At 37.7% G+C, this 23,231-nt stretch overlaps 2 protein-coding genes across 4 annotated transcripts in view; one reads left to right on the forward strand and one right to left on the reverse strand.

Annotated features, from left to right (window-relative positions):
- LOC128703205 (UDP-GalNAc:beta-1,3-N-acetylgalactosaminyltransferase 2-like) overlaps nucleotides 1–501 on the forward strand; it is a 28,232-nt gene extending 27,731 nt beyond the window's left edge. The window contains exon 7 of the mRNA XM_070103414.1: nucleotides 201–501. Coding sequence (XP_069959515.1) covers nucleotides 201–421 — 221 coding nt within the window. The 3' untranslated portion in view covers nucleotides 422–501. The remainder of the gene's footprint in view (nucleotides 1–200) is intronic.
- Nucleotides 502–1,987: 1,486 nt separating this feature from the next.
- LOC128703200 (coiled-coil domain-containing protein 103) overlaps nucleotides 1,988–23,231 on the reverse strand; it is an 82,419-nt gene continuing 61,175 nt past the window's right edge. Inside the window, exons 1-5 of one of the 3 annotated variants that reach the window (XM_053797791.2) lie at nucleotides 21,750–21,879; nucleotides 17,189–17,355; nucleotides 13,801–13,949; nucleotides 10,166–10,407; nucleotides 1,988–4,733 (exon numbers count right to left, since the gene is read on the reverse strand). In XM_053797791.2, the coding sequence (XP_053653766.1) occupies nucleotides 4,571–4,733; nucleotides 10,166–10,407; nucleotides 13,801–13,949; nucleotides 17,189–17,351 (717 nt within the window). In that variant the 5' untranslated portion in view covers nucleotides 17,352–17,355; nucleotides 21,750–21,879 and the 3' untranslated portion in view covers nucleotides 1,988–4,570. Of the gene's footprint in view, nucleotides 4,734–10,165; nucleotides 10,408–13,800; nucleotides 13,950–17,188; nucleotides 17,373–21,749; nucleotides 21,880–23,231 lie in introns of those variants that run through there. The other 2 variants (XM_070103415.1, XM_053797792.2) reach the window with 2 other exon arrangements.

Genomic DNA, 23,231 nt, shown 5'->3' on the forward strand with positions numbered 1-23,231 from the left:
GAAATGAGACATTAAAAGTTAATAAAGATATTGTACCATTAATTTATCTGGAAACCAATATTTCAGAAATGGGAATGTTTAAGGTTATTTAAACTTTGTAATAAGTATGCACAGCTAAATGTCACCCATCTCTGTACAAACATTGTATCATGCTGCAATAAAATTATTTTTATTACTAAGGGCCAATTTTCCATTTCCAGGATCCCTTGCCCGCACTGTAGCTGCTGGAAGGTCTTACCTGGCTTCTTACGGGGGTGAAGATGTTAGTATGGGCATCTGGGTATCCTCAGTTGCTGGAAATACCAGGGAAGTAGACATACCTTGCTGGCTGCCACATCCCTACTGCTCACAGACTGTTCTTGTTCCCCAGTTATCTGTAGCTCAGTTGACACAAATCTGGGGTAAAACACATACTAAATGATTTAAAGACATATATGTACAGCAATCTCAAAGAATTCCTTGTTTTCTTTTTAGAGAATACAGTGTGTATTAGACAGAAGTTGGTTTCCATTACTGTTGGAAAGTAGGTTAGGTAAGGTTTGTCAGGAAACAGGAAGAGTGTTTCCTGACATGGTACTCAGCTGGAGGTTTTGGTCATCTGACTGAGGCCTTCTGCTAGCTTACTGGTTCACTCCTTTAAAAATTATGGGTATGATTATAACCATTAGATATTATTGGAGAGTAATGAGCTTGTGTTATCCCATTAATACTTTTTCTTTGAAGAAATTTGATTTGCTTATTAAATATTTACCAAACATTTTTATAACATAATGGCAAAACAAGACAATAAATGCCAGTAAAGTTATTAGGCATCGTCCTTGGACTGAACCTGAATGTAGCATCTCCTGGGGAGATGCTAGATGACCCCTGTGGGTTTAGTGCTCCCCTCCTAATAATTAGGCATCTACTGGCTATATTTGAGCAAATAGAAATCATATTTTCTTTAGTTCCATAAATATTCATTAATTTTTTAATTTCAGTCTGTAGTATAAGTCTAAATTGAACTCTGTAACTCATGATATTTATTTTTCAGAGTAATTAGAATTGACTTAATATTCTCCCAGTTGTTTTGACACAGGCTGTTACAAACTAAAATTTATTCCTTCAGTTTGAAAAGATGTGTCTCATTCAGACCACTTAATTAAGGGAGGTTTCCTGATGCAGATGATGGGCTCTTAATCCAAGGAACTGGACTTGGCCCTTGTTTCTTTGATTGAACCTGAATACACTTACACATAACCCCTACTTATTTAGCATTTCCCCTAAATACCTTACTCCAAGAGAATTTGCAGGAAGGGCAGCCCCAATTCCTTAGATCAAGAACCATTGGTATCAAGGCACCTTTCCTGAAGGGGTACATCATTTGAGATTCATATCAAATAGAGGGGTGCAAGATGCTGTAAAAATGTTTGATTAAAGGAAGGGGAGCTACCCTCCCATTCCTTTAATCAAACATGATCATCCCCACCCCTCCCATTCCTTAGGCACTGTTTGGTGCTTTCCTATAATCATGTGTTCATGGTGAATGCAAAACCCATAATGATCATTCAGCACAGCAGTATTAAAATAATAATCGTGGGATGATTTGATGAAGGAAAGTAAACTTGTTTATTAATTGAGCTGGAGACTTCCATGAACCTGTCATACATTCAGGGGAGATTCTTTGATGCCAGTAAGGGGCTCTTGATCCAAGGAATCAAGATATAACCTTCACTTCCTTCGATTGAATCCAATTGCCTCAGGTGCCGTATGACTAGTACGGGTTTAGCACTCCCCCATGAATGTAGCAATGTCTCTTAAGGGCTTAGTACTATGCATATTATAATCATAACTAAGTGCTAAACCCATAAGGGGCATATAAAATTATCATGTTTAAGTTGACCATTACATTTTTGCATAAAATTCCATTAATGAGACCAGATGTATTTTTCTGTTTTAGTTATGAATTTTAAAGTATTTAAAGACTGGAGATAGAAAAAACCTTAGATGACAGTGAGGAGTCAATTTATTAACACTTGTACAATTTTTATTCCACAAAGATTAACCTTCATAATTTTTGTGTTACTAAAACTGACGTACAGTATTTTTAGGTGTGTATACAATATGTAATATAGTTTTTTTTTTTTTTTTTTTTTTATTTCCCATACTCTTTGTACTTTTCATTTAAATATTACTGAAATTTTATTAAGAGTGCTTCCTGTAGGGTACAAAACACTAGTTGTGAACATAAATGATAACAGGGGTAATATAGTGTATTCTACTGTACATTAGAAGAAACTAACACAACAAATTGTGTAATATTAATTAAAAAATATATATATATAATTGTTAAACTTTAATGTTTTCAGAGTCAGTATATGCACATATTTTTGTAAATCTCAACAAAATTAAACCTGAGCTTCCTGGATACTAGGATATGCAGCAATTTTTTTTATGAATACCTCAACGTTTATTTAAGATAGTGTACTTTTATGACATACAAATAGTTAAAAAAAAAAAAACTGCAGTTTTTCAGAAAGGAATGACATTTTGGTGTAAAATTCCCTAAGATTTGGAGTTAATGGTCATGTTGAAAATACTGTATTTGAGAGTAAATGTGAAGTTAATATGATTTTGCTAAATGTTAGTATACATTAGATGAAATATAAACATGGTTTGCTAAATAATATAAGAAAACAGTATTTTGAATGGATACCAGACTTTGGCTATCCTAGTGCTTCACAGTAAAGAGAGTATTACACTGAAAGCAAACATTAGAGAATATCTTGGTAAAGAATATGCTACATTATGGTAACATGTCTTTGGTAATGCACTACATTTATACAGTTTTACTAAAATAGAAAACATATCTATGCAAGGTAAAAACTGTGCAAACCCACCTTAAATGCATTTCACAATACATGAAAATTTCAGCAAGATTAATACTTTTGTAATGTGCCTTTTAACTTTGTTTATTAGCTTAATTGTAATGCTACATAATACCCTTTGTGCAAGATAATGTAAGCATGAGTGTGTGTGTTATTATAATCAGGGGAAGTGCTGTACCCATAGGAATTGTGCACTTCAGGGAATGGGTGGAAATTAGGTTCGATCAGAGGGGAGGACTTATTCACGTCCCTAGATCAAGAGCCGCTCACTGGTATCAAGACACCTTCCTTTAGAGGAGTGTATGTATTGATAGTGTTTTAAAAGCAAATACAGTTTATGCTATTGAAAACTGAATTATTCTGGTTATTGAGAATGCATTGTATGTCAATTCTTCAAATAGAATTAAATACTCTTATGACAAAACTTTCTGCAGAAACATCTTGTATTTCTAGAGAAAATCTTAGAGGGATCCTTGATGCTTTTGAAGGGCTACTGATCCAATAAATGGCAGCCATCCTCCTATTCCTTGGATCAAACCTGATTACCTCCAGTTCAGCAAGTGCTGTACAACTTCCCCCGTATAATAGAAAAATTTAATTAGATTTTTAGTAGAGTAAATGGCCAATAAGCACAAGGTATTAATCATAAATAGCAAAGCATGTACATTAACAGCTGTGTGATCTATACAGGTTCAGCACTGGTTTTTATTAATAATGTACAATAAAAGTGTGATTTTGTGGCAATATTGTTATTACGTGATGAACAGTTTAATGCAGTACGTAAAAATTGTATTGACTAGTAGCAGCTTACAAATCTTTACAAATAATTTCCATTAACTGCAAGCTTAAAAAATACAATATATCATTGATTATCCAGCTCCTTTTTGGGGGAGCAAAGATGCACTGGATTTTCAGCAACATAATTACATACATCATTTTTCCATGGTCCCTTTATTTTGAACATTTCTTTTTCACACTGCATTTATGTGCTGGATCAAACAAGGTTGCTGGATAATAATCAGAAGCTGAATAACCAATGATCTACTGTATATACAATGCCCAAAACATGACTATTTTATTCACTGTCCATAACAACAAAATGGCATTATATTGTGAACCCTTCGAGATGGTTGCTTTCATGCTAGTGAAGGGAGCTTTCATCCAAGGAACTGGGAGCTACCCTTCACTTCGTTGGACTAAACCTGAATCCCTCCCATTCTTTGGGTGCTGTATACCCCTTACAGGTTTAGTGTATCCCTATGAATAAAATAATTATTACATGGCAACATAAAACTTTTCTGTTAAAAGTACATAAATACAATGTATTATAAACCATAAAAAAATATTTTGTATTATGTCCAAACTGTAAAATTCACCATGATGATTTGTGATTGATAAATATTTTATAAATACTGTATTTAAATGTCTTATATATAATAAAATATCTTTTAAGATGGCATACTGGAAAAAATCACAATAAAAGTGATTTTTATAAGTACAGAAAACCTTATATAATTAATACTGTATATTTTTCTCTATCATAATAGAAATAAATACTTAAAGTGCTTAACCAGAGATATCGTGACAAAAAATACATGTACAGTACATAAATATACTGTATAGTAAAATTATACTTTTACATATACATAAGATACTAGTGAAACTTATAAGACAATATGTTTATAAAGTTATGATAAAAAATCTTAAAGGTTAAATTTGAGCTTAAGCTGTGCCAGAGTCCACTCTGTAACATTTAACTCGGCTAGATCCTGTGGCCGTTCAGACAGAGCAAGCTGTAGTTTTTCCAGAAGTCGACCCCATGCCCATCGCTCTTCTCCACATACTAGTGTCACGCTCAGGGTAAATCTAAAATGAAGAGCAGAAGTATTTTGTTTTGCAACATTCCACTAGAAACCTTATTTATAAATACTGTACAGTTAACAATATAACTTTACTCATATCCACAGAAATTATCTCGTATCAAGGCTTTGCACAATCATCTATTTCCCCTCCCCAAATGCTACATGGTAATATTAAAGTATTCATTGTCAACTGTAAGACTAATACAGTTTTAGGACATTTTGTGAATGTAATAATCCCTTCATTCTGTTTAGCACAGCCATAACTATCCTTTTTTTCTTTTTCAAAACTTCTGCCATTTCCCACCAAAGTAAGAAAATTATTCATCTCCTGTCTTTCTAGAAGTGCTTAAACATCACACTTCAACTGATCCATAAATTAGTAAACTTTCCACCTATCCATCAAAGTGTAGGACCACTGAACATCCCACCCCCAGAACTCAATAAGATTATATTTACAAAAAAGTACTAAACCCATACAGGTCATGCAGTGCTCCAGAACTCAATCCTATTATCTTATCCACATTCCAACAGCATACCAAACCCCACAAAACAGTCCCTGCTCGCTCATATCTAATTTTTTTTTTTTTCAACAAGTTGGCCGTCTCCCACCGAGGCAGGGTGACCCAAAAAGAAAGAAAATCCCCAAAAAGAAAATACTTTCATCATCACTCAACACTTTCACCTCACTCACACATATCACTGTTTTTGCAGAGGTGCTCAGAACACAACAGTTTAGAAGCATATACGTATAAAGATACACAACATATCCCTCCAAACTGCTAATATTCCGAAACCCCTCCTTTAAAGTGCAGGCATTGTACTTCCCATTTCCAGGACTCAAGTCCGGCTATATAAAAATAATCTAATTTTTTTTTTTTTTTTTTCAACAAGTCGGCCGTCTCCCACCGAGGCAGGGTGACCCAAAAAAGAAAGAAAATCCCCAAAAAGAAAATACTTTCATCATCATTCAACACTTTCACCACACTCGCACATTATCACTGTTTTTGCAGAGGTGCTCAGAATACAACAGTCTAGAAGCATAAACATATAAAGATACACAACATATCCCTCCAAACTGCCAATATCCCAAACCCCTCCTTTAAAGTGCAGGCATTGTACTTCCCATTTCCAGGACTCAAGTCCGACTATATGAAAATAACCGGTTTCCCTGAATCCCTTCACTAAATATTACCCTGCTCACACTCCAACAGATCGTCAGGTCCCAAGTACCATTCGTCTCCATTCACTCCTATCTAACACGCTCACGCACGCTTGCTGGAAGTCCAAGCCCCTTACCCACAAAACCTCCTTTACCCCCTCTCTCCAACCCTTTCGAGGACGACCCCTACACCGCCTTCCTTCCCCTATAGATTTATATGCTTTCCATGTCATTCTACTGTGATCCATTCTCTCTAAATGACCAAACCACCTCAACAACCCCTCTTCTGCCCTCTGACTAATACTTTTATTAACTCCACACCTTCTCCTAATTTCCACACTCCGAATTTTCTGCATAATATTTACACCACACATTGCCCTTAAACAGGACATCTCCGCTGCCTCCAACCGTCTCCTCGCTGCTGCATTTACCACCCAAGCTTCACACCCATATAAGAGTGTTGGTACTACTATACTTTCATACATTCCCTTCTTTGCCTCCATAGATAACGTTTTTTGACTCCACATATACCTCAACGCACCACTCACCTTTTTTCCCTCATCAATTCTATGATTAACCTCATCCTTCATAAATCCATCCGCCGACACGTCAACTCCCAAGTATCTGAAAACATTCACTTCTTCCATACTCCTCCTCCCCAATTTGATATCCAATTTTTCTTTATCTAAATCATTTGACACCCTCATCACCTTACTCTTTTCTATGTTCACTTTCAACTTTCTACCTTTACACACATTCCCAAACTCATCCACTAACCTTTGCAATTTTTCTTTAGAATCTCCCATAAGCACAGTATCATCAGCAAAAAGTAACTGTGTCAATTCCCATTTTGAATTTGATTCCCCATAATTTAATCCCACCCCTCTCCCAAACACCCTAGCATTTACTTCCTTTACAACCCCATCTATAAATATATTAAACAACCATGGTGACATTACACATCCCTGTCTAAGACCTACTTTTACCGGGAAGTAGTCTCCCTCTCTTCTACACACCCTAACCTGAGCCTCACTATCCTCATAAAAACTCTTTACAGCATTTAATAACTTACCACCTATTCCATATACTTGCAACATCTGCCACATTGCTCCTCTATCCACTCTATCATATGCCTTTTCTAAATCCATAAATGCAATAAAAACTTCCCTATCTTTATCTAAATACTGTTCACATATATGCTTCAATGTAAACACCTGATCTACACATCCCCTACCCACTCTAAAACCTCCTTGCTCATCCGCAATCCTACATTCTGTCTTACCTCTAATTCTTTCAATTATAACCCTACCGTACACTTTTCCTGGTATACTCAGTAAGCTTATTCCTCTATAATTTTTACAGTCTCTTTTGTCCCCTTTCCCTTTATATAAAGGGACTATACATGCTCTCTGCCAATCCCTAGGTACCTTCCCCTCTTTCATACATCTAATATGTTCATATAAAACATCCCCTGAATCACTTTTCATTTTCCCCTTAGATTGATATACCCTCCTAGCCAGCTTACCCTGCTACTTCCCTATAAGTAACCAAATCATAAAAAAACTTCTTCCACTTCTTAAATTAAAAGCTTCATACCACCACATCATTTAATTTCTTCACTGTTCTTTGTGTGGTGCAACATTCAGACCATACATTGATCTCACACACACACATCTCCCAGCCTTTGCAGACGATGTCTCACCATGTTGGTACTGTACATGTCCTCTCTAATTCTCTCCAATTTTTCATTTGCCTATATAGTATCCTCTATATTAATAGAAAAATTATTATACATAGTAATGAAGATTTCCTTACAAAAAAAAGTATTGATAATATTTAAGGGCTTTTGATACAGACAAATCAGAGTCACCCTTCCCTTCCTCAGATCAATCCCGGTTACCTCTCATTCTCCAAGCACATGACCCCTCTTGAGTTTACCACTCCAGTAAGAAAATAATAATTATAGATCATGAAAAGTGCTATACAGAAAGGGTTGTGTCAAAACTAAGGGCGAGTAGAAAGATATGAATAACTGAAAGTTGGTGCGGCAGATCACCTGTAAGCCAAGAAGAAAACACAGACAGAAGCTGCATTAAAGATGAGACTTTGTGAGGAGAAAAAACAAAGTAAATATGTGAAGAACACTAAAGGAGGTTAAAAATTGTCAATGTGCTATCTCAAAAAAGGGTACTGAAGGTGGAAAAAGAGTTACTCTGCTTAGAGGTTGATCAGTTCTGAACTGCACCTTCTCTTTCTCTTCTTGATTTCTACTATTGTTACTACTGCTTCTATTACTACTAAATACTGGTACCTCATATATACTGTACTCATTGTAGCCATGATACTATGTCATAGCTTGATAAAACCTAACTACATTACACCTACCCTCTGCTATATTTACTCACATTTTCACTGTATTGGACTGAAAATGCTCCTAGTGACCAAAACATACGCTATTAAGTTTCTAAACATTGTAACTGTTTAATTTACACATTCTGAGTATTAGTGTGATACAGTAGGCCTTCTGGAAAGTACTAGTTAGGTCTTACTCACACCCATTCATGTATACTCTCTCGTTAATGTTAAGAGCAATACTTAAGAGGTCTCTGAAACAAGATGGACTCTAATAGGAAAAAACTACATTGAGAGCATTTAGTGGTACTTGACCTGATGGTGGTTTGTTAATTTTTTTGGACTGACTCGCATGGTGAGTATATATCTAAATTAGAATATTTCATTAACACCAATACATAATAGCTGACAATTAAACAAGGATCAAAGATCAAGGCAAAGGAAAAAAGTTTGTTACAAATGTTCACTTGTCCATGTTCACATTCTATTTTGTACTATTCATCACTGAGATATTTATGTGTGTTTAAGCTGAAATGTCCTTAATGTACCCATCCAGCCAGCATTTAACACCAAATGCTTTGGACGACCATTCATTGCCAATACCAGAGAAGGCAAAATGCCACAAATGACCAGGGATACCTCCATTCATCCTAATTATATCTATCACTGTCTAATACCTGTATCCCTCTTGTCCTACTACTTTCCTTTTTTAATTGCTATCCCTACAGGCTTTACACTTCCCTCTCATAATACAAATATCTAACCACTGCTCATGTGTGCTAGACAACAGGCAGAATTACTGCTGTAGATAAATGGGTCAGAAAAGTTGATAAATAAGACATTTGGGTATCTTTGTGGAAACATGATCAGTGATCACAATGACTCCAGGCTGAGGGATATATTACCTCAAACTCCTTCTGATCTTCCACTGTTCTTCTCTATATTGGATTAAGGAAGCCAATAATTGATGAAACATTTCCACAATAAAGATTCCCAAGCATTGTGCAGGTGTCTTAATTCATCAGAATTGCTGTTGCATATAAATGAAATAACAAAAGTTATAGAGATGATTAGGTTTTGACATTCTTGAAAATAATTCAAGAGAAGTTCTCATAGAAAACAGAACATCAAAATTTAAAGACACAGCTGCATAAACAGAAATGCATCCTACTACATGTGAAATGTATGAGCTTGGTACTAAGAATAAGTATAGCATTATCCAGATAATGTACCTCAGTGGATGATCTGCTGGAGTGTAGTGGTGGTTCTCACTGTCTATGGTGCTGCTAAGTGCAAAAAAAGTGGATGCCACTTCTAAGATATAAGAGGTTTCCAAATAATGTAGGATGGGTACTCCATCAGAAAGTGGAACAGAATTCTTCCTCCATAAGCCATGCATGTCATAAGAGGCGACTAACATGCCAGGAGCAAGGGGTAGTAACCCCTTCTGTATACATTTACTAAAGTTAACAAGAGAAACTTTTGTTTTTTTTCTTTTTTGGGCCACCCTGCTTTGGTGGTACCACTTCTAAAATACAGAAGGTTTCTAAATAATGAAGGATGGGTACCACTTCTAGGATACAGGAGGTTTCCAAGTAATGAAGGATGGGTACCACTTCTAGGATACAGGAGGTTTCCAAGTAATGAAGGATGGGTACCACTTCTAGGATACAGGAGGTTTCCAAGTAATGAAGGATAGGTACCACTTCTAAGATACAGGTGGTTCCCAAATAATTAAAAGGTTACGTTCCTGGCATTCCATGGTTACAATTTTTTGTAACTCTTGAATCTAATTTTTACATAAAACAGTACAATATATGGTTCATAAATTCTTCCATTATCAAGAAAGGCTAACTGATCTATAATCTAAAAATGTTAATGAATAAAAATAATATTGTCAGCACTACATCTACAAATTTACTAACCGTTTTGCTAGCGTTAGTGCCTGCAGCATGTTTACCACCATGACAACATCACTGACAGTCGGTGTGAACGCCAAGAGTGTGGTGATGGCGTCCCCTAACAAGCCGCCAGCAACCAGGCCCCCGGCTAATCTCTCTGTTGCTTGCGAGGATAAATTGCGCAGTAGCTCGAGCCTTTCTGCCAGATCTAACCGCTCCCACAACTGCACAAGACCTTCAGTAGTGCTTGGTGGATTGTTCACATCCTACAAAATAATATGGTGGTAAATAGAGTTCTGGGCTGACTCACATATCTTTGAAACAGTAATGGTGTGCTGGGGTCAATAAGTTATTCAGCACTCCTATTAACCCTTTCACTGTCGGTGCCATAATATTACAGCTTGCAAGCCAGTGTTGGTGCTGTAATATTACTCAAAAATTCTAGCAGTTGCCAATCTTGCATAAGAAAGCTGGCAGGCCTACATATGAGAGAATGGGTCTGAGTGGTCAGCGTGAGCAGTATAAAAAAAAAAATCCTGCAGCACGCAGTGCATAATGAGAAAAAAAACTCTGCCTGTTTTTGGTTTAAAACACCTACTTTGCAGTGTATTTTTGTATGGAATTTATGGTTGTATTCTCATTTTCTTGGTCTCATTTAATAGAATGGAAGATATACTACAGAAATAGAGATCATTTTGAATGGTTTATGGACTAAAAGTACCTTGAAATTGAGCTCAAATTAGCAGAAATGTTTGATTTTTGCCGATGTTCAATAGTAAACAAATAACGTCACTCATCCAATACACGTCAACTGGTGGGTCTAATATGCTTTCACAAATGCACTGATATTTATTTATACCATTTTTACAATAATGCAGTAGTCTGCATAACAGTAAATCTTATATTTTTTTGTGAATAAAAATTCAAAAACAAAGCAAGCGTAATATAAGAGGGGCCTGAAGACATTACTAGTGAACAGAGAAAATGTTATTTTAGTGCTAGGAATGTTTGTATTGTTAATTCTGGATCCTATTTTGAAATTGGCCTTACTTGAACTGTGTATGAAATTGGCCAAATTACCAATTTCTTTCCACTTTATTGGGTAGCTGAAATATGTAAATGGGCTGTTTCTTGTACTCAATCAATACAACAATTGGAGTTCTAGCGAAATAGTTATGAGTTTGGTCGAGTGGAACGATGAAAATGGCCAAAAATAGGGCTCGAAGTGGGCAAAATTGCCGATGTGTAAATATCGCCAAGATCGCTAACTTCGCAAGAGGGTAATTCTGTAAGTTTTCCATCAAATTTCATACTTTTGGTGTCATTACCATCAGGAAATGGTTCTCTTTCACAAGAAAAAAAAAAATTTTTTTTTTTAAATTCTTCGACACTGAGAGCAAGTTTGTAAGCAGGGGTCTCGACAGTGAAAGGGTTAATAGTAAAAGGGGTGTATCCATACAATCATACTCACAAGCCAAATTCATCACACCAAAATAAAAATCAATCATAAACAAGCATACACCAACAATTATAATAGCACTGCCATACTTTAGTTTTCTTACATTTTTATTTTTGGTTTATAAGAAAAAAGCCCATAAGATTAAGGGGTATAACTGAGCAAAAAAAAAAAAAAACTTTTTTTTAACATGCTGGCTATTTCCCATTGAGGCAGGGTGACCCAAAAAAGAATTTTCACCACAAGTGATAGTATGACACTCATTTATGGTTAGTAATGTACCGTACAGTATGGTCTGTCACTAATTCCACATTCACTTACTTTAATTATAATTTTCAAAATTAGTTTAACAAATACATACAGTACATTTCCTCATAATTGGTTAATTAATTTTTCTTACAATATTTTATATCTTCATGGGGGAGAAGAATTCTTCCTCCATGAGCCATGCTTGTCGTAAGTCGACTAAAATGCCAGGAGCAAGGGGCTAATAACACCTGTATAAATTACTACATATAAAAAGAAAAAAAAATGTTTCTTCTTTTTCAGGTCACCTTGCCTCAGTGGCAGATGACCAGTGTTAAAAAAATGTTTTTTATAGTGACAGCTGTATTATCATCATCAAGGGGTTATGCTATAAGAAGAGTAGCATGTGGCATGGGAGGTAATAGCCCTTGACTCGAGGAAGGGGAGGGTAGCTCCAAATCCTAGGATCAAGTGCCCCTCACCAGCATCAATGCAACCTTTTGAAGGGTGTGATATCAGCATATGAGAGTAAATAAAACTCCAGAAAGTGTAAAAAAAAAAATAGAAGACACATAATGTGCACCTCGGGATTATTATTATTACATTCAAGGGGAAAGTGCTAAACCCATATGGGGGGGTCACACAGCACCTGGGGAATGGGAGATAATCAATCTCGATCAAAGAAAGGAAAGGACAGGTCCAATTCCTTGGGTCAAGAACTTTCTCATAGATATCCAGGTACAGTCCCTGTGGAGACACCGAAATGTTAATAATATAAATATATAAGCTGTTGGAGTGTAGACAGGGTGATATTTTCTGAAGGAATTCAGGGAAACTGGTTAGCCAGACTTGAGTACTGGAGGTGGGAAGGACAGTGTCTGCACTCTAAAGAAGGGGGCTGGGATATTTTCTGTTTAGAGATTTCTAAACTTTTATATCTGCATGCCTCTGACAAGACAGCGATAGTGTGAATATTGGTGAAAATGTTTCTTTGTTGAGTCACTCTGCCTTGGTGGGAGCTGGTGAGGGTCTCTTGATCTAGGTAATTGTTGAGTCACCCTGCCTTGGTGGGAGCTGGTGAGGGTCTCTTGATCTAGGTAATTGTTGAGTCACCCTGCCTTGGTGGGAGCTGGTGAGGGACTCTTGATCTAGGTAATTGTTGAGTCACCCTGCCTTGGTGGGAGCTGGTGAGGGTCTCTTGATCTAGGTAATTGTTGAGTCACCCTGCCTTGGTGGGAGCTGGTGAGGGACTCTTGATCTAGGTAATTGTTGAGTCACCCTGCCTTGGTGGGAGCTGGTGAGGGACTCTTGATCTAGGTAATTGTTGAGTCACCCTGCCTTGGTGGGAGCTGGTGAGGGACTCTTGATCTAGGTAATTGTTGAGTCACCCTGCCTTGGTGGGAGCTGGTGAGGGACTCTTGATCTAGGTAATTGTTGAGTCACCCTGCCTTGGTGGGAGCTGGTGAGGGACTCTTGATCTAGGTAATTGTTGAGTCACTCTGCCTTGGTGGGAGCTGGTGAGGGACTCTTGATCTAGGTAATTGTTGAGTCACTCTGCCTTGGTGGGAGCTGGTGAGGGACTCTTGATCTAGGTAATTGGATCTGTGATCCAGTTCCCTGAATTAACCCTGAATACCTTCCACATCCCCCCACAGGCGATGTATAATCCTACGGGTTTAGTGCTTCACCTTGAGAGACAGCCAGTGTGTTTAACCCTTAAATGGTCCAAACATATATATACGTTTTTTCAACATCTGAAAGTATGTAAAAAAATGTAGATCTTCTTTTTGGTTGTACATTTGAAAACGTGTAAAAAAAACTTTTATCTACATTTTTTTTGTTACATTTGAAAATATGTAAAAAAAAGTAGATCTACTTTTGTAGCACTACGAATTTGAACGTTGATCTCTTTGGACCGTTCAAGGGTTAAAAACAGTACGAGCAATAGTATACTCACAAACTGTACATCAGTTGGATACACAGAGTTTTCAGTATCCTGCGGAGGTGGCTTATTACCCTTTTTTGTTGCTGAAGAAGCTATAGAGTTCCAGATGGATGGCCGGACCTTACTTTTGTCATTTCGATCAAGTGGCTTTAGATGAGCACCTGAAATTTAAAAAAAAAAAAATGGTTCTGACTTTTTCTCATCAAAAGGATCACTGAATTATGTACACTGAATTAGGTATTCTCTGCATTATATTCACACCACACATTGCCCTCAGACATGACATCTCCACTGCCTCCAGCCTTCTCCTCGCTGCAACATTCATCACCCATGCTTCACACCCATATAAGAGCATTGGTAAAACTATACTCTCATACATTCCCCTCTTTGCCTCCAAGGACAAAGTTCTTTGTCTCCACAGACTCCTAAGTGCACCACTCACTCTTTTCCCCTCATCAATTCTATGATTCACCTCATCTTTCATAGACCCATCCGCTGACACGTCCACTCCCAAATATCTGAATACATTCACCTCCTCCATACTCTCTCCCTCCAATCTGATATTCAATCTTTCATCACCTAATCTTTTTGTTATCCTCATAACCTTACTCTTTCCTGTATTCACCTTTAATTTTCTTCTTTTGCACACCCTACCAAATTCATCCACCAATCTCTGCAACTTCTCTTCAGAATCTCCCAAGAGCACAGTGTCATCAGCAAAGAGCAGCTGTGACAACTCCCACTTTGTGTGTGATTCTTTATCTTTTAACTCCACGCCTCTTGCCAAGACCCTCGCATTTACTTCTCTTACAACCCCATCTATAAATATATTAAACAACCACGGTGACATCACACATCCTTGTCTAAGGCCTACTTTTACTGGGAAATAATATCTATATATCTATATATATATATATATATATATATATATATATATATATATATATATATATATATATATATATATATATATATATAGAGGAATAAGTTTACTGAGTATACCAGGAAAAGTATACGGTAGGGTTATAATTGAAAGAATTAGAGGTAAGACAGAATGTAGAATTGCGGACGAACAAGGAGGTTTCAGAGTGGGTAGGGGATGTGTAGATCAAGTGTTTACATTGAAGCATATATGTGAACAGTATTTAGATAAAGGTAGGGAAGTTTTTATTGCATTTATGGATTTAGAAAAGGCATATGATAGAGTGGATAGAGGAGCAATGTGGCAGATGTTGCAAGTATATGGAATAGGTGGTAAGTTACTAAATGCTGTAAAGAGCTTTTATGAGGATAGTGAGGCTCAGGTTAGGGTGTGTAGAAAAGAGGGAGAATACTTCCCGGTAAAAGTAGGTCTTAGACAGGGATGTGTAATGTCACCATGGTTGTTTAATATATTTATAGATGGGGTTGTAAAAGAAGTAAATGCTAGGGTGTTCGGGAGAGGGGTGGGATTAAATTATGGGGAATCAAATTCAAAATGGGAATTGACACAGTTACTTTTTGCTGATGATACTGTGCTTATGGGAGATTCTAAAGAAAAATTGCAAAGGTTAGTGGATGAGTTTGAGAATGTGTGTAAAGGTAGAAAGTTGAAAGTGAACATAGAAAAGAGTAAGGTGATGAGGGTATCAAATGATTTAGATAAAGAAAAATTGGATATCAAATTGGGGAGGAGGAGTATGGAAGAAGTGAATGTTTTCAGATACTTGGGAGTTGACGTGTCGGCGGATGGATTTATGAAGGATGAGGTTAATCATAGAATTGATGAGGGAAAAAAGGTGAGTGGTGCGTTGAGGTATATGTGGAGTCAAAAAACGTTATCTATGGAGGCAAAGAAGGGAATGTATGAAAGTATAGTAGTACCAACACTCTTATATGGATGTGAAGCTTGGGTGGTAAATGCAGCAGCGAGGAGACGGTTGGAGGCAGTGGAGATGTCCTGTCTAAGGGCAATGTGTGGTGTAAATATTATGCAGAAAATTCGGAGTGTGGAAATTAGGAGAAGGTGTGGAGTTAATAAAAGCATTAGTCAGAGGGCAGAAGAGGGGTTGTTGAGGTGGTTTGGTCATTTAGAGAGAATGGATCAAAGTAGAATGACATGGAAAGCATATAAATCTATAGGGGAAGGAAAGAGGGGTAGGGGTCGTCCTCGAAAGGGTTGGAAAGAGGGGGTAAAGGAGGTTTTGAGGGTGAGGGGCTTGGACTTCCAGCAAGCGTGCATGAGCGTGTTAGATAGGAGTGAATGGAGACGAATGATACTTGGGACCTGACGATCTGTTGGAGTGTGAGCAGGGTAATATTTAGTGAAGGGATTCAGGGAAACCGGTTATTTTCATATAGTCGGACTTGAGTCCTGGAAATGGGAAGTACAATGCCTGCACTTTAAAGGAGGGGTTTGGGATATTGGCAGTTTGGAGGGATATGTTGTGTATCTCTATACGTATATGCTTCTAAACTGTTATATTCTGAGCACCTCTGCAAAAGCAGTGATAATGTGTGAGTGTGGTGAAAGTGTTGAATGATGATGAAAGTATTTTCTTTTTGGGGATTTTCTTTCTTTTTTGGGTCACCCTGCCTCGGTGGGAGACGACCGACTTGTTGAAAAAAAAAAAATATATATATATATATATATTGGCAGTTTGGAGGGATATGTTGTGTATCTTTATATGTGTATGCTTCTAAACTGTTGTATTCTGAGTACCTCTGCAAAAACAGTGATAATGTGCGAGTGTGGTGAAAGTGTTGAATGATGATGAAAGTATTTTCTTTTTGGGGATTTTCTTTCTTTTTTGGGTCACCCTGCCTCGGTGGGAGACGGCCGACTTGTTGAAAAAAAAAAAAATATATATCTAAACGAAAGCCTGTAATTGTTTTACATGATGGTAGGATTGCTGGTGTCCTTTTTTCTGTCTCATAAACATGCAAGATTTCAGGTACGTCTTGCTACTTCTACTTACACTTAGGTCACACTACACATACATGTACAAGCATATATATACACACCCCTCTGAGCTTTCTTCTATTTATTTTCTAGTTCTTGTTCTTGTTTATTTCCTCTTATCTCCATGGGGAAGTGGAACAGAATTCTTCCTCTGTAAGCCATGCGTGTTGTAAGAGGCGACTAAAATGCCGGGAGCAAGGGGCTAGTAACCCCTTCTCCCGTATAAATTACTAAATTTAAAAAGAGAAAATTTCATTTTTCTTTTTGGGCCACTCTGCCTTGGTGGGATGCGGCCGGTTTGTTGAAAAAAAATATATATATATCTGTAGAAAAAAGAAAAGTATGGCATCGGTTATTAATAACTAGCCCAATGGGATACAAGGATGAACATTCATAGTGCTCTGTACTTATATTTGTAATGTGCTGCAGCCATGTGGAAATACTGTACATTTTTCTCACCAAGAACAAGCTGTCTAAATTCATCGTAAGTTGGTGCTGAGTGAATGGCCCTTAACTTTGCTGCATTTTCTGCTGTATAACGTCGATCTGCATCCAGGCCTGCCCGCAGTCTTGCTTCTAGTTGACTTGAATCCACGCTGCCTTCCCATCCTCCACATGCCATCACGCTATGCAATAAATCACACTATAATAAATAAATATAATTTTTACATGCATATTTGCATTATTTACTCCTTATTATAGTACATACTGTCCCTTAAGGAAAATGGAGGGTACCTTGTTAACAGTAGAGAGTCCTTGATCCTTGGAACTGAAGCTAACCCAGTCCTCATATCAAACTTAATAGCCTCCCATTTTCAAGGCATTGCTTGACTCAAACTGGTTTAGAAATTCCTTCGTGAATATAATAATTATAGTATTCAACGGCGAGTGGATTTAATTGCAAAATTAATGTCAATCAACAGTACAGGTACCGTCAGGCCCCACTTATACAGCAAGTTAGGTTCCAGGCTACTGCTGTAAAGTAAATCATATCCTTTTTTCACTTTCAAATGTATATGAAAGCCTGTTAACATGTTTACAATATCATATATTAAGTAAGCAATAGAGATAGGCCTAAAAAATGCATATACAGTACACACATTACTTACCTTAAAATATTTTTGTCCTTAGCTTATAGTGAGTGGTGAATATATTTATTGTAGGAAGTCTGAATAAGTGAAAAATGGGTACAGTATAATTGAAAACCACTGCATTAGCAAAATGCTGTAAAGCAATGTACTGTAAGATGAGGCCTGCTTGTACAAGAAAAAGGCATTCCTCAAATTTATTCATTTCTCAACAAAAATATGCCATATCAAAAATTTCATACCATGGTAGGGTAAATCAAAGAAAGAAAAACACTCACCATCATTCATTAACTAGCTGTCTTTCTAGACATGCACACATATCACGATTCATATACAGGAGAGCCCCTCTTATACAGCAGGTTAGCTTCTGGGCTACTGTTGTAAAGCAAAAATCACTGTAAAGTGAATCATGGCCTTTTTTTTTCACTTTCAAATGCATATAAAAGCCTGATAACATGTTTACATTATCATATATTAAGTGATCAATATAGCTAGGCATAAAAAATGCATATACAGTACACAAATTACTTACCTTAAAATATTTTCATCCTTAGCTTATAGTGAGTGGTGAATATATTTAATGTAGGAAGTCTGAATAAATGAAGAATGGGTAAGTAAGTAAGTTTATTCAGGTATACACAAATACAGTTACATAGAATTATCATACATAGCAGCATATGTGTAGAGAACCTGGGATAACCCAAAAAAGTCAGACTGAGTGACTTATTTCCATTGGAAACTGCTGTAGTATTAGTAAAATGCTGTAAAGTGAAGTGCTGTAAAGAGAGGCCCTCCTGTAATCCATTTTTAGTTTTGTAACATATAACATGAGTATCTGAAATCATTCTTTGGCTTAGCCTTAAAACTGTGTACAGGAGGATACAGTTACAGTACTATACTGTATTATTATAACTTTATTACAGGCTTATAAACCATACAAAAACTAGACAGACTTAAGGAAAAATTATTAAACAATGATTGCATAATGCATGCAAATCTTTAATTTTGCACAAAAACTAACTTAGCAGCCTACCTGACATTGCAAATTTACATAATACAATTCATCTTAAATAATAATAATATAATATAATAATAATATCTTTATTTACTACATGTACAAGGTATACAGACCATAGCTGACATCAGTGACATACTGCTATATAGAAAGCCCCTTATGCTGAGTATTTTGGGAAAATTAGGTCCGTTTGTCCTAGGATGCGACCCACACCAATCGACTAACACCTAAGTGCCCATTTTATACTGATGGGTGAACATGGATGGCAGGTGTCTCATGGAAACACGTCCCTAATGTTTTCCAGCCAAACCAGAGAGATTCAAACTCCGGACCTCAGTGTGTGAGCTGAGTGCGCTAGTGATCAAGCTACGGGGATCTACAGTGAATCTACATTTAGATACAATTATTTAACATCACTGAAATACAGTACATACACTATATATGTACATGAATATGCTATTAATTTTTATTTTTTCTCTAACTATAAGAGAAATGAATATTTGGCTTGTTTCAAAAACAATCACAGATTAGTAAGCCAAATCAGCAAGTCTAACCTAAAATCACTAAGCTATACTGTATATGTGATACACGAGATAAAGTAAATAAATGGCACAAACTACCAAGTAGAATAATTGAAGCAATTTTTTTGGATAACTTTAAAAATATAGTAGTAGTTTCAACAATATAAATGGGAATGGCTGGGTGTAAGTTAGACTGAAAACAAGCTACTGGATAGGATAGGATTTAGTTCGGATTTTTAACCCCGGAGGGTTAGCCACCCAGGATAACCCAAGAAAGTCAGTGCGTCATCGAGGACTGTCTAACTTATTTTCATTGGGGTCCTCAATCTTGTCCCCCAGGATGCGACCCACACCAGTCAACTAACACCCAGGTACCTATTTGCTGCTAGGTGAACAGGACAACACGTGTAAGGAAACGTGTCGAAATGTTTCCACCCGCCGGGAATCGAACCCGGGCCCTCCGTGTGTGAAGCGGGAGCTTTAGCCACCAGGCCACTGCAGTATTCCTGTACTTAAGATTAAATTTTTCAACCTGGGTATCTTTATCCTCAAACATTTTATATAATACAGACAAGAACTACATGGCTAAACCTTTCCCTTACATTATTAACCACAGAGAGTTACTTTCAGTGAGGTTCTCTCCTCTTCTACAGAGTGAAACCCACAAGTCAACTAACAGTGCAAGATGCCAAAGTTGATCCCAACTATCGGAAACCTTTCCTAAAAAGATAAAAATTTCTTGAGAGTGTAAATGCATTCTCTGGAAAGTCACTGAATTGTGGGATCATGACTAAAGCATACAAATGGAAAACAGGATATAGGTGTCCCATAGCTCAATTGCTAGTGCATTCAGCTCACACACTCTATAAGGATTACAATGCTGAGTTTATAGAAATTTGGTTATTGTGTGGTTTACATGTAGTAAAATAGTGATTACAGAGTGTACCACTAGAACGCTTAGCATGGCTAGGCATTTCGGGGAGACTTAGTTTTATTCTTAATTGTAAAATATTACAAATTATGAGGTAAGTTGGTATTATGGCTAAGTGACTAAATACTAGTTTGTGAGTTTAGCAATGTGAATGCTTTTGTTTTGGCACAGTACATAGTTTCAGTATTGGAGTATCACAGGATTCATTATTTTAAGATTGAGATTAATATTTCTGTTTATGGTCAAATGAGTCAGTGAGTGTAAGTGTGAACCACCAGGTGGTATTCGTGTAGTTAGTTGACGGGGTGTATCAGGGAGATAAGATGTTTTCTAATGGTAGTTTTGAAGGTGATGAATGTGTCTGCAGTTCTAGAGTTCTCAGGTAGGGTATTCCAGATTTTAGGGCCTTTGACATACATTGAATTTTTGTAAAGGTTTAGTCGGACACGGGGAATGTCGTAGAGATGTTTGTGTCTGGTGTTATGCCTGTGGGTTCTGTCACAACTATCAAGAAAGCATTTTAGGTCAAGGTTGATATTAGAGTTTAAGGCCCTGTAGATGTAGATTGTAGATGTAGATTGTAGATGTAGATCGGTACAGGTGGAAACATTTGAACATGTTTCCTTAAGACACCTGCTGTCCATGTTCACCTAGCAGCAAAACAGGTACCTGGGTGTTAGTCGACTGGTGTGGGTCGCATCCTGGGACAATATTGACCTTATTTGCGGGAAATGCTCTACATAAGGGGCTTTCTATATAGTAATACGCATGTCATTGATGTCAACTATGGTCTGTATACCTTGTACATGTACTTGTAGAAATAAATATTATTATTATTATTATTATTATTATTATAGGCCTTCAGATTAGTTTATGTCCTACATAGTAATCTTGAAACACAGATTTGTATTTGGATATAAAAAACATATGTAATAATCACCAGCATTTTAACAAACTGTTTTACAAGAAATGGAAGGCATTTACGTTTGATCCAAGGAAGGGGGAGTAAAAAAAAAGTTCCTTGGATCAAGAGCCCCTCACCTAGAGTGAATGATAATTCCTTAAATACTCTGCCTAATAACAGACTTTCAGTAAAGTAATTTATACATGTCAATTACAACATTGTCAACTGTATACTGTACTCTATAGAAATAAAGTTATTTGCCTATTAATAGTCAAAAATAAAGTTTCACTTCTTTCCATTGGAATCCTAAGAGTCTTAAACCAATAAATCGCAGTTAATCACGACCAAATTACCTTAAAAAACCCAGTGTCCCCTAAAAATAATTCGACAATATTCGGTTATCATAAAAAATATCTTAAATTTTAATGTTTCATGACATTAATTATTTGTTATTGTTTTCCGACAGTCTTAATTGCCACTCCCACGAGTTATTTCTGTTATTATTCATTATTTAATCCCCTGAGAGAGCTGATATATTTCAATATATAATATGTTTGGTACCTGAGGAGGTGTTGCTGCCTGGGAGGCCAGAGGGAGGCTTAAATAAGGTGGATGAGGCCAGGTACCATAGTGATCCTTGACGCCATGACACACCTCTCTGTTTACTATGTGTACCCTCCCTTATGTTGGGTCTACCCTCCCTTATGTTGGGTCTACCCTCCCTTATGTTGAGTCTACCCTCCCTTATGTTGGGTCTACCCTCCCTTATGTTGGGTCTACCCTCCCTTATGTTGGGTCTACCCTCCCTTATGTTGGGTCTACCCTCCCTTATGTTGGGTCTACCCTCCCTTATGTTGGGTCTACCCTCCCTTATGTTGGGTCTACCCTCCCTTATGTTGGGTCTACCCTCCCTTATGTTGGGTCTACCCTCCCTTATGTTGGGTCTACCCTCCCTTATGTTGGGTCTACCCTCCCTTATGTTGAGTCTACCCTCCCTTATGTTGGGTCTACCCTCCCTTATGTCTACCCTCCCTTATGTTGGGTCTACCCTCCCTTATGTTGGGTCTACCCTCCCTTATGTTGAGTCTACCCTCCCTTATGTTGGGTCTACCCTCCCTTATGTTGGGTCTACCCTCCCTTATGTTGGGTCTACCCTCCCTTATGTTGGGTCTACCCTCCCTTATGTTGGGTCTACCCTCCCTTATGTTGAGTCTACCCTCCCTTATGTTGGGTCTACCCTCCCTTATGTTGGGTCTACCCTCCCTTATGTTGAGTCTACCCTCCCTTATGTTGGGTCTACCCTCCCTTATGTTGGGTCTACCCTCCCTTATGTTGGGTCTACCCTCCCTTGTGTTGGGTCTACCCTCCCTTATGTTGGGTCTACCCTCCACTATGTTGGGTCTACCCTCCCTTATGTTGGGTCTACCCTCCCTTATGTTGAGTCTAGCCTCCCTTATGTTGGGTCTACCCTCCCTTATGTTGGGTCTACCCTCCCTTATGTTGAGTCTACCCTCCCTTATGTTGGGTCTACCCTCCCTTATGTTGAGTCTACCCTCCCTTATGTTGAGTCTACCCTCCCTTATGTTGGGTCTACCCTCCCTTATGTTGGGTCTACCCTCCCTTATGTTGGGTCTACCCTCCCTTATGTTGGGTCTACCCTCCCTTACGTTGAGTCTACCCTCCCTTATGTTGGGTCTACCCTCCCTTATGTTGGGTCTACCCTCCCTTATGTTGGGTCTACCCTCCCTTATGTTGGGTCTACCCTCCCTTATGTTGAGTCTACCCTCCCTTATGTTGGGTTGGGTCTACCCTCCCTTATGTTGGGTCTACCCTCCCTTATGTTGGGTCTACCCTCCCTTATGTTGGGTCTATGTGGGGTCTACCCTCCCTTATGTTGGGTCTACCCTCCCTTATGTTGGGTCTACCCTCCCTTATGTTGGGTCTACCCTCCCTTATGTTGAGTCTACCCTCCCTTATGTTGGGTCTACCCTCCCTTATGTTGAGTCTACCCTCCCTTATGTTGGGTCTACCCTACCTTATGTT

This window comes from Cherax quadricarinatus, chromosome 85 (genome assembly GCF_038502225.1).
Source record: "Cherax quadricarinatus isolate ZL_2023a chromosome 85, ASM3850222v1, whole genome shotgun sequence".
NCBI classification, from domain to species: domain Eukaryota; kingdom Metazoa; phylum Arthropoda; class Malacostraca; order Decapoda; family Parastacidae; genus Cherax; species Cherax quadricarinatus.